Source organism: Habropoda laboriosa, unplaced genomic scaffold (genome assembly GCF_001263275.1).
Source record: "Habropoda laboriosa isolate 0110345459 unplaced genomic scaffold, ASM126327v1 scaffold244, whole genome shotgun sequence".
Classification (NCBI taxonomy): domain Eukaryota; kingdom Metazoa; phylum Arthropoda; class Insecta; order Hymenoptera; family Apidae; genus Habropoda; species Habropoda laboriosa.
The window spans coordinates 1312582-1325662 of record NW_017100399.1 but is presented as its reverse complement, the minus strand read 5'-3'; the positions used below and the strand labels follow the sequence as shown (position 1 = coordinate 1325662).

The following is a 13081-nucleotide window of genomic DNA, read 5'->3' as shown; positions in this document are numbered from 1 at the left end:
ATTTATTTGCGGAAAAATTCAAAGAAAATTTAGAAATTAATAATTTTCCAAATTTCCTCTGTAGGAAATGCAGAGATTCCCCAGATTTCGAAACTCTCAATGATAGAAATTAGTAGAGAAAGTTCGACGAAAGCTCCGGAATAAAAATTCTCTAAATTTCCTCTTTGGAAAATTTATTTGCGGAAAAATTCAAAGAAAATTTAGAAATTAATAATTTTCCAAATTTCCTCTGTAGGAAATGCAGAGATTCCCCAGATTTCGAAACTCTCAATGATAGAAATTTGTGGGAAAAAATCCAACGAAAGTTCCGCAATCAAAGATTTTCAAAATTTCCTCTTTGGAAAACGCGAAGATTCTCCAGGCACCGAAACTTTCAATGATAGAAATTTACGGAACAAATTGAACCGAAAGTTCCGGAAAGAAAATTTTTCTTCACTTTACTAAAAGTCAATGGTCACGTGTTAATCGTCGATATATAATTTTCATTTAAATAATCAACGAATTAGCACGTATCGATCGTCACCTTGAACCGTAACTATGTATTCACGAGGAAAAATCGCGGATCGTTGTCGGTATCGAGACGTTGCGCCGGTTAGATAAGCTCGACGATAGTGAATGGCGTGCAAACATGCGTTTTCCTCTTGCAAACGCAATGGAGAAATATTCCGCAGATAGGATGCAATTGCGTGACTCTCTGTTACGCGGGAAACTCGTGTGTATACGATTGATTGTTCGAGTCCCATCGACGGCGGGAATTGGAACGGAAGGTGGAGTTGTTCGTTGCGAGACGGAGATGCGTTGTGTTGAAGAAAATTCCAGTTGGGAGTAGCAATTGAGAATGGAAATTTTCGTTGTCGATTGTCACCTTTCAATTATCCATTTTTCATTTCTAACTAGCAGCTACTTGTTGTCGATCGTCAATTGTGAATTGCCAATTGTGAATTTTCATTTTCCAATTTACAGTTGATTCTTAGTGACCAATTTTTAGTTGGCAACGTGTCCAGTTATTAAGTGCAAACTGTTAGTTTCCAATTTTCAGTTATAAAGTTCCAGTTGCCAACTACCAACTGACCAGTTGCCAACTACCAACTGACCAGTTGCCAACTCTAAACTATCAATTCTCAATTGCCAATTATCAATTACTATCAGTTGTAAATGTTCGACTGTATAATTTCAATTTCCAACTACCAATTGCCAACTTCGAACTGCCAATTATCAATTACTATCAGTTGTAAATGTTCGACTGTATAATTTCAATTTCCAACTACCAATTGCCAACTTCGAACTGCCAATTATCAATTACTATCAGTTGTAAATGTTCGACTGTATAATTTCAATTTCCAACTACCAATTGCCAACTTCGAACTGCCAATTATCAATTACTATCAGTTGTAAATGTTCGACTGTATAATTTCAATTTCCAACTACCAATTGCCAACTTCGAACTGCCAATTATCAATTACTATCAGTTGTAAATGTTCGACTGTATAATTTCAATTTCCAACTACCAATTGCCAACTTCGAACTGTCAATTTTCAATTACCAAATTACCACTCGATCGTTACCAACTGTCAAACGCAAATTATTTTTCAATTACCAATTGGCAACTGCCAGTTCTCAAATATACATTTTCCATCGTTAATTACCAATTTGTACTTTCCAATTTCTGCAATTGAACAGCGAACGTCTGCAATTATACTGTATGGCACTTTGATCTCGTGAAAAGTTACGAAAAGAAAACAGCTATTGTCGAACTTCCAAATGATGAGAAAAAAGAGAAAAAGGGAGACAAAAGAGAGAAATGAAAAATTTTTCGAATATGATTAAAATTATTCGTGTATCAGATTTTCACGTTTCTTACAGCTTGAGAATATCTCGACTGGTCGAGAAGAGACGATTTATACACTCGGAAGCCAATGAATCAAAACTTTCGAACGACATGAATCTTTCCGTTTTATTTCTTCAGTTTCTCGAAGATTATCGACGTCGTCTTTATCGCTCGCTATCAAGCTTGACCCCGACTAATATGGTGTAATCACGAATCCGCTTCTTAGCCATGATTATCAGTCGGACACCATCGATTTCTCTAGCTTTCAACGATTTAAATTCTTCATCAGACAAAATAGAGGAAGCATTGACGTAAATACACCATCGAGATAAAGCAATCTTGAAATTCCTCGAATCTGTTCGAATTCGTTCGTGATACAGTTACATCATCGGCGAGATACTGCGAAATAAAAGAAAAAAAAGCACGTTTGTTGTTAGACTAGGAAACGTATCTTTAATGTTTTATTTGTAATTTTAATACGAATTTAATTTGTGCAACAAGCGATTGGCTTTTCGATAGAGATGTATCAGCGTGAAGTTTAATCTTGACAAACAATTTTTTAAGCTGCTGAACGATATGTTCTTATAATTTGTCGAAATTATCAGAATGTTGTGAATAATGTAACGTAATAACAACGTGTATTGTAGAACTAGATAAACTGAATAAAGTGTAATTTATACGGTAATTTTGAAATTATTTATTACCTCCATTTTTTGGGTGATTTTAATCGAAGTGTTTTGTAAATTTTCAATGTCCATTGAAATAAATTAGAATTTGATTTGAAACAGAATAATATCAATTTTAAATGAAATAAATTTGACCTTAATTTCGAGTGAAATAAATTTTAATTTAATCCACTTTTAAACTCAATTTTAATTTTTTATCTAGCCAAAATTTCACTTACGGATCAGATAATGTCAATTTAATCATCGAAATGATCACTGAAAAGTAATTATCAAAGGTACAAAGTTTGCTAAGTAACGGGAAATTTGTTCAGAACTTTATGGCGGGAATCTAGAAGCAACGAATAAAATTTTTCATTATATATGCAATTAAATTATTCAAAAATCACAATTTAAATTGGTTTCGTTTCTTTTCCCTCCATTTTCTTTCGCAATACCGGTTATTTTCGAGGCGACCGAGCGTCGAACGATTACGTGCGATTAACACGATGTTAACGTCCATCTTTGTTATTTACAACAGAAATTAACGTCTAAAAGTGGTAATTACCCCCTTTCGTCCCTCTTTTCCTTCGCTCTCGTTATTATTCCGGGCGTATTTTTGCGCCGAAAACGTCTTTTTATCGAGCAATTAGCGTGTCACTTATCGATCGAGCGTTGCGAAAGGTCGCGTGCGTGCATTTCATGAGAACCGGATCATTCACATTTGCAAGCGAAACACACCGTTTTATCGATCGTTTAAATTACGAACGTCGAAAATTTCGTTAATAAGACAGATTACGTAGGTCGATTTTGTTAAATTGTCGAAAATATAACGATACTTAATCTGTTCCGCTGCCAGTTTCTTTTCTTCGATTTTTCCGCGTGGTACGTTGTGAAACAGGCTTGTTAACAAATATTCTTCAGATTAAATGTGGCGCCTTCGTTGTTATTTCAGTTGAGAATTTCGTGGTTATTAATAGAATCGATAAGAATATCGATTGATATCAGGTGATATTAATAATTTTTTCTGGATATTTTTAGGTATTTTTATTTCAAACGTTATATAGGGAATTCTCGATGGCACTGTCGGGTAATAGTTGTCTCGTTCACGTTCCAAGGATTTAACGAACTTTGTGTAATTATTTTCTATTAAAAAACGATAAAAATTCCGTTTTAAATTCTCATGGGAAGTTATCAGATTTAATATTCACTATGCTCGTAAATAATTTTAACAAAAACACTTATTTTTTTCAAAATTTCTATCTTACCTACTGTGCATAATAAAGGATAAAAATTCTTTTTCAAATTCTCATGGAAAATTATTAAATTCACTATTCACTCTGCTCGAAAATATCTTTAACAGGAATATCGATTGTTTTCCAGGAATTTTGCCTTCTTCACAATTTCTATTCCAGCTACTTTGCATAATAACTCTCTCATCGATTACACAACAAGAATACCCCATTTTCGAGTCTCCAACTGTACACAATTACTCTCAAATATACCTACAATAATTGCACAATTTCGTGTTTCCTACCCGCACGAACTTTATCCAACGATCCAGTGATACGATCTTCACGAAGAAAAATCATTTCTCAAGCTGCAGCATAATGTCGCAGTAAAACGTATTTCCCCCAAGGCTTCTTCCATTCCACAGCCGAATCTTTCTCGTCTACATACTTCCGTAGAGATCAGCGTTCTACAAACGGGACGAGAATAACAAGCGTCTAAATCTCGTGCTAATATGAATAATTGAATCGCGGCGTGTTCGATAACGATGCTGGAACAAAAATACTCTTATTTCTATTAACAACGAAATGGGCGTGTTATTATTACACAGAGAATCGACAGGCGACGATTGGTCAGCTATTGGAAGGCGTCTAATTCGAGATTCGTCGCGTGTAACAGTTTATCACTCGGCTCGTTTCTGGGTTAATGGGAATCGCGCGCGATCCACACCAAGTGATCGTCGCGTGCAATGATTTATCGTCGTTTCATTGTAGATCAGAAGAGAACGACGGTTATACACACACACGTTTTATTCCAAATTAACGATCGTTGTTTTCGTGGACCAATGTGCCTCCCCGAGTTCCTCGAGTTGCAGGAGTGAAGAGTGTCGAGGAACAGAATAAGGCCCGATCACGTCCCGGTCTCGTCCCAGAAACTATCTTCGGAAAGAATATTTTTCCACCGGTTGTTCCATTCCATTTCCGATTTCTATGCAAACTGTGATACGTCTATTCTTTTCTTTTTTTTTCATTTTTTCATTCGCATTTTTAGCCAAATGTGTAAACTAATTTGTATTTCTAATGTTTTTCCAATATTTCTAATTTATATTGTAATTTATATTTTATGCGAATGCTGAGAGATTCGACCGGACCGCTAGTGTGTATCGGGCCTAAGAGTTCTCTGATAAGAAGAGAGTGAACGGAACCGTTTATAATTATCGAAATGGTTCCGATACAATTCATTTATCTCCCTTCGCCGTTGTAGTTTTGTCGTTTCAGTATTGTAAATCACGCTTTGTTATTGTATCTACTTGTATTGTTATATTGTGTTCTAGCGTAACGAAAGTTGAAGTATAGTTGCACTTTAATCACAGTGAAATTATCAGTAGGTAGATAGTAGATAGTACGGGAAAATACGGCCACAAGTGTTTTCGTAACACGTTACTATACTGGTGATAGTTAGATAGTACTGTACTGGTGACAATTTTATTCCTGTATCTACGTGTATCGCTCTATATTACTATGGTGTAATTATTATAGTAGAAGCTATACTACGAAGCTACTAAACTGTGAAATTGTCAGCTATTGTACTAACAACTATTCTGCTATGCCACGTGATACCACGAAGCTACTATACGGTTAAATTGTGAACTATTGTATTAACAATTATACTACTATACAACGTGATTGTGGTCAAAGGGATTCGATTTTGTGCTGTGCAATTTTTCACAGGAAGTATAGTTGGCACTATACCACCATACAACATTGTACGAAACGACGGAAAAATTTCGAGGGACCCAACGGGAATCGAACCCGGGACCGTCGGCTTAGCAAGCCGAGGCTTTACGCACTACGCCAACTACTCCCCCTCTATTCTTTCTTGTCGGTTTCCTATTTGGGTATGGAGGCCCCGATACTACAACATGCTACAAGTAATGTTCTACTATACAACTAACAACAGTATACTACTATACAATTTACTACAAGTAATATTCTCTTACTATAATATGTACGTAACTATACTCTGATGTTGTGTTGAACGTTGTACTTCTGATTTGCTCTATGGAACACTCTACTGTACCTACTGTATAGTGATGTTGCGACTTGTTTGGTTACTATATCAGCTGCTACACTACTATCTTACCATTGTACTTTCAGGAATTAGTACGAAAAAATGGTATAACACTGAATAGTGTGCAGTATGTAAGGTTACTACTATACAGATGACACAATACCCAATAGTACACGTGTTTATAACCAGTTTCAACAAAAGAAACAAGCAAAGAAAGTATCTTGCAGTAAACAGAATTCCATTCCAATATCCTCACGATTTATCCCGGAAAGGTTCTGCAAACTCATAGAGTATAGTAGCTCGCAAATACGCGTTTCGAAACAAGGAAGAACAACAAGGAGAATTCTTTCCAGCCACTCCGCTGGTAAACACAATCGATCCAGCTCCTTCTGATATCGAGAAGTGTATAGCTAGGCGAAGAAATAATCGCTTATCGACGACGAAGCTGAATAGAGAGATAGAACTTTCGGAATGTCGAGAAGTCTTGTCCAACGGCGATAAGTGAGCGTACGAATCCGGGCACAGCCGCGTGGCACAGGTAACAACGCGGGGGAACACGTAAGGCTTCCGATACACGGCAATCGATACACCCGGTTGCAATGAACCGTCGCACCGTCGTGAACAGCTAACTATTCGAAACTTGGAAACTGGAACGAAAATAGCCGACACCAGACGTGCGATCTGCCAATTAATCAGACTGAAATTCGTCGATTTCGAGAGGAAACGCGTCGAGATACGAAGTCTGAAGAAATGTAAACCTTGGTGACGTTTGGGGTTAATTAGAGAAATTAGGGAAATTCGAGAAAATAAAGAAAAGTTTGGGCCGATTGGAAAATGGAATTTCTCATCTGGAGAAATTGGAAAATTGGAGAAAATTTTGGGTCGATTGGAAAATAGAATTTCTCATCTGGAGAAATTGGAAAATTAGAGAAAATTTGGGTCGATTGGAAAATGGAATTTCTCATCTGGAGAAATTGGAAAATTAGAGAAAATTTGGGTCGATTGGAAGATGGAATTTCTCATCTGGAGAAATTGGAAAATTAGAGAAATATGTGAGTGAATTGGAAAATGGGGGGAATTGAAAAATTTGACAATACAGATTTTCCGAAAATTTCTGAAAATCAAGGAATCTTTGGAATTTAGAAAATTTCTAAAAAATCTATCACGTTTCGAAATCTCGTCCATTTTAAATGTCTGTATCGTGAATAAATTTATTTCTGGAACGTCTGCTACTTTTCGGCTTCGTCGGAAATGATTAATTGGGCAAATTTGTGTATCTGCATCCGTGAAGTCTTTAAATAAGAGCAAAGGGCAAAATCCAAAGATCGAAACTTCGAGAGTGATGTAAGACAGAGGAACACTGTCAAAAATTGACCAGATTGTTCGAACTATTGTAAAACTGTCTGTTCGTATCGATGAGATTGTCTGAAATTTTTCGCGATAGTTGGAAAATAGAGGGAAGAAAAGAGATAAGTGCATTCTTCTACTGCACGTCCCTTGGGCAAAAGAGCTTTTAAATGACAGGGTTTTAAGCGTTCAAAGGTTTGACAGACGCGTCCAGACACTTTCTGGATTATTTCGTGTGTGTGAGTTAGTAGACTTTTTCTCTCTTCTCTGTTGTTGTTTCAGTCATTTTTTTTTAAGTGTCTCTCGTCGAAGACTCGATCAATACTTTTTTAGCGATACTCGTTTTGTAACGAATTGCTTAGAATTATTAGTACAAAGTGCAGGTTTTGACTTAGAAACATTTTTTTATTTTCACTAATTAAATCTTCAAGCATTGGATTCTTAATCATTCGTTCAACTCTTGCTTTGCTTCTTGAAATATTCTACTGTTATCTAATTTATTGTATAATTCAAAAAAGATCCATCAATCATTAGAGAAATCAAACATTTCTTGTCAACATTTTTAATACAGTTTTAAGAGTATTTTCATCAACCAAAGCACTCCAATTGATCTTTTATCAATTTGATTATAGAATTCTGTGTCATTCTTCCTCTCATTGTTATCTTCATTGCAATCACAAAAGTACTTTCATCAACCAAAGCACTTCACCTAATCTTTTATCAACTTAATCATAGAATCCTGTATATTTCTCATCCTCTTCGTCATTTTCAGCTTTACATCTCTCTTCGTCAATTTCACCAGAATCACAAGAGTACTTTCATCAACCAAAGCACTTCAGCTTAATTATAGAATCTTGTATCATTCTCTCTTCCTTCGTCATTTTTATCTCTCCATCATTCTTCGTCAACTTCACCAGAATTACAAGAGTACTTTCATCAACCAAAGCACTCCAGCTTAATTATACAATCTTGTATCATTCTCCCTTTCTTTGTCACCTTCATCTTTCCACTATTCCTTGTCAACTTCACCACAAACACGAAAGTACTTTCATCAACAAAAGCACTCCAACTTAATAATAGAATCCTGTATCACTCTCTCTTTCTTTCTCATCTTTATCTCTTCACTATTCCTTGTCAACTTCACAATCAGAAAAGTACTTTCATCAACGAAACACAGAGAAACGAAGAACCCAGAACTCGTGACTCAGGGCGGCAGGCTCTAATCTTGCCGGTCAGAAAAACAGAACGTTCGTCGGCGATAAAATCGGGAAAGGGGCCACGCGACCGATCTCTGCGCGGCGTACTCCGCGCATCGAAAAGTGATCATCGTGTCTGCACGGCGCCTAAGCATCGTTTTTTCCATCGTGGACACCGATAAAGCGACGCGCACGATAACGTCGCCAGGCTTAACCCCGGGCCAATAAATGCTGGGACTTTGCGCTCGTACGGCGCACATTCCACGCGTTCGTTTCACCAATTCACGTTTCTCCCATGCCTAATCCTCTCTCCTCTGTCTCCTCGTTCAAGTGTAAATCAACGATACAACATTTCTCCATCGTGGAATGGATCTCAGGCGTCGCAGAACGATGTTACACGTTGAAATTTCATGGAACGAAACCTCAGGAAAATAGTGAATTTTGACGTAACTATCGATCAAATAGATCATTGACGTGTCCATTGACGTTCACTCTCGTATTATCGAATCATTCAAGATTCCGCGAGTTTCTCTGAGTACCTCGTTCAGTTTCCGTGGCTATTCAGTGTTTCGCGAGAATTTGAACTGACAGAAACAGCGAATCGAAGTCGAATTATTTACGAACAGACTGCGATCGAGATTCTAGCATCATCTTCGAGCAAATCGAACTTACCATTGTGCTCGGGAAACGACACTTTCATTCAAGTTTAACTCGAACAACGACTCACTGTCGCGAATTATCTCCGTTGAACTGTTAACTAGTGATCTGCGAGTGGGGAAAAAAAAAGTCTGAATGAAAATACCGAGGAAACTTTGCTGGTGTCTCGCATCTATCGAATCTTGCCTGTCAGCATCTTGGAAGCTGATTGGAGACATTGAAATTTAAAACTGAAGGTTATCACCGAGACGTTAACCATCGTCTTCCTCGACCGAGAAAGAACACAGAGTAATCTGCTCGCAGAAGTGTATCTGTTGAAATGTTAAGAGCAGATGTTCAAAGTACTTTGGTAGTACTTAGTGCTTGTTGAGTGATTAAAAGTATCCACGTGGGAAAGAAGTATTAGAGCTGTTTCAGTCGTCGGAAACATTTTTCGACGTTGCTGAAAGTGTTAGTATTATTCGAAGCGTAGATACTTCTTTCTTTCATGAAAATGTTGGACCGCAACGTGGTGCTAGTTTTGCGTACGAGGCAAGAAAGGACCGAGAGACGTCTCAGGCATAAAAAGGAGGCGAATCCTCCGCCAATGGAACCACCTCCACAGTTGTTGAACAATAATTCGCTGTACATCGATCTGAACATGAATTTCAGCGATTGTACTAAGCAACAGCCTGTCAAAACGAAAAAGGTAGGCTTTTTTTTTTGCAACGTTAAATTTGGGATTTTGTGTTTTTTTTCCTTTGTTGGTTAAAGGAAAGTGGAGTTCTGTATTTTCTACGGTGAATTTGGTGTATTTTTTATCAGTGGGAAATTGGAGAATTTATTTTGGAATTTTTTGTGTGATTTTTTTTATAGTTGGAAGGTATATAGAAATTTTTTGTCTTTTTTGGCGCAAAGATTGTAATTTATTCTGTTTAATTTTGGAACGGTCGTTGTTTCGGCTATGACATTCTTTTGGAGAGTGTTCGATATTTCCTATGGTGAATTTGGTTTATTTTTTATAAGAGGGAAATTGAAGAACTTATTTTGGAACTTTCTGTGTGATTTTCTTTGTGGCTGGAAAATACAGAGAAATTTTTTTGTATTTTTTCGTGCAAAGATTGTAATTTATTCTGATGTTTAATTTCGGAACGATTATTGTTTTGGCTATGAAATTCTTTGGGAGAGTGTTTACGGAAGAATATGTAAAGTCATTAGCGAACTATAATTATACTAATTAATGGAAGGAGTTTAGGATTCTTTAAAGAAAGCGTATTTCGAGAGGAATATTATCTCATTAGCGAAGCAGAATTCTGTTGTAATCTGAAATATTCAGAAAAGAATATCGTTTCGTTAATGAACTTACGAACGTACTAATTAACCAAAAATGTGTCGAAACAAGTACAAATTGTCCTACTCATTGCAGAGCTTGTGCAATTCCAAAACCACTCTTCCAAAATTTTTTGCAAAAGTATTTTCCTCAAAATACTTGAGAAACAAGTATTTCTTATGAATTTTTGGAAACTACTTTTCCCTAAGCTTTAGGAAACTTAAATTTTTACTAACTTCTCCAAAAAATCTTAATTCCTTTTAACGAACTATTTTCTACTAAATTCTTGCAACATTACACGAATTATTTTTTATTAATTATTTTTGTTGAATTATTTTTACGCGAAAAATATCGAAAGTACTCTAACTCGGAGTAGGGTGGGCGTAAAATTAATTAAACGTGCCTACGTTGTTACAATAGTATATATTATTAAAAGTCTATGTTCGCGTTATCTGGGCGTCGTTCGCAAAAGTATGCTTCGAGGGTCTCGAGGCGTCGTCCTGCCGATCCCTGTCCACCCCTACGCGAACAGGCCCAGGGAAAGGCCCAAAGGGGCGGAGTCACGCCCACCGAGCGCGCTGGGCGTGGCTTCAAGATGCTCCCTTCACCGTCTTCCGGACGGATTTTTTCACACAAATTATTCGTCCTTTCAAACAAAATTCTATTAAACACCTGGAGCAAAAAAATCATCTTCTCGATAATAATTTCAAAGTAACACTGAAAGGATGAATTACATCGGAATCAAGAATGCGTATTACTTTTTCTTACACTTGATAATTCAGTTCGATCATGCATAATATCACTTCACCGTGACCGGTCGTTGTAAATAATCACTCTTACAGAAAATACGAGTGATTTCACGGGTGTCAGCACCGATTAACGTCGAAAGATATTGCATCCAATTAATCAACATGTAAAACGACTGTTAATCATCTGTTACGTATGCACCTGGTTACATGCTTGATCGTAAATAGGTGTTTATATGGTATTTTACGTAAGCTACCCGTTCGAATCATTTATATAAGAACAAATGTAACCTGGTCCATTTTACTTCCGTCCCTATTTCTCATTATTTCGCGTTGAAAGCGGTTTAGGAATAGAGTGGAAATTATCAGAGTATACACGAAGAAATATAATTAATATTTTTGCAATTAATAATAGTTCGATTTGTTTATAATTAAAATATGGCGATAGTATTCTTTACAATTGAAATCTTCTTAAAATAGTACTAATCGTTTAAGAATAATGTGATATTATTTGATATTATCAATGTTTTAGAAATAATCAGCGTTATGTATTCCCAATTAAAATACGACGATAGCACTTTTTATATTAAAATGACATTCGTTATTTAAAAAGTATATTTATCTCTGTATTTTTATTTAGGAAATATTCTTCATGTAATACTAATCATTCAAGACTAATTTGATATTATTTAATACTATATTATCAATATTCTGAAAATAATCACAGCCTTGTTTATTCCTAATTAAATTATGATAATAGCACTTTCTGTAATTGAAATAATATTCAATATTTAAAAAATATTTTTATTTACGAAATATTCTCAATATAATACTAATCGTTCAAGAATAATTTGATATTTGTCAGAAAGTACTTTAACTCGGAGTAGGGTGGGCGTAAAATTATTTAAACGTTTCTAACGTCTCGTAAAGAGTGTGGACGTGTCGTCCTGGCGATCCCTGTCCACCCCTACGCGAACAGGCCCAGGGAAAGACCCAAAGGGGCGGAGTCATCCCCACCGAGCGCGCTGGGCGTGGCTAAAAGATGCTCGCTTCACCGTCTTCGGGACGGATTTTCTCACATATTATTTAATATTATCAATATTCTAAAAATAATCACAGTCTTATTTATTCCTAATTAAATTATGATAAGCTATCATAATCTTCTATTATTATTAGACTGGGGATTTTTATGCATTTATAGGAAATGTAAAGGTGCAATATTGTACAGAATGCACGTAATACGAAAAAATGTACGAAATATCCAAATTGTGGCGCTTTTTATAATACCTGATCGGTGAAATAATTTCCTACCGAAGTTCTACTTTTTTTACTGTATTCTGAAAAATATAAATTTGCATAAAAATCCGCAGTCTAATTACTATTTATTTAAATTATGATAACGGTCTTCTATATTTGTAAAATATATTTATGTATAATATTTCCAATTGTGAAATATCCCCTAAAAAATTATTAACTTAAAACTGATTCACGTACGAATATCGCAGAGTAAGAATCAAAGAATTAGCCGAATTAATTGTGAAGGTGGATCTTTCTGAAAGATTCGAGCAATTTGCCCAGTGAATGTGAAACAGAGTGGTTCCTTCGTCTCTGTTGTACTACCTGTGACGAAGTTAGTTGAAAAGCTTCTGGTATACGGTGAGCACACTGATTTCTCGAAAACTTTTGTTCCGCTCGTTATTCCAGCTGAAACTCCATTCACACCATGCACTGCCCACTCTTAAGAACATTCACCCCCTGCACACGACAAACACACGAGTACAGCAGTCGCTCAACCACTCGATTCGAAACTTTTCAGACCTGACTGTCGCCCCTTAGTCTCTTGCCCAAGCTTTTTCACCTTTCGAACGACCGCTACTGAATGAAAAGCTGTTGAATTTTCTTCGAGCTTTAACTTGGTTACGTGAGAACGCATATTCTGCGATGTTCTTCGGCTATTGCACTTTTTGGGGCCTTTAATAAAATGTGGAATAATATGTTCTATTTTAAATTCTATTCTAAATTCTATTTTAAATTTT

General features: G+C 36.2%; 1 protein-coding gene across 2 annotated transcripts in view; it reads left to right on the top strand.

The window, feature by feature from the left end:
• The window catches only part of LOC108575316 (ras-related protein Rab-32), a 53456-nt gene that overhangs the window by 7887 nt on the left and 32488 nt on the right, over positions 1-13081 (top strand). The window contains exon 1 of one of the 2 annotated variants that reach the window (XM_017938080.1): positions 9318-9678. The exons of the other annotated variant lie outside the window; for it this stretch is intronic. Coding sequence (XP_017793569.1) covers positions 9478-9678 — 201 coding nt within the window. The 5' untranslated portion in view covers positions 9318-9477. Of the gene's footprint in view, positions 1-9317; positions 9679-13081 lie in introns of those variants that run through there. 2 annotated transcript variants of the gene reach the window in all.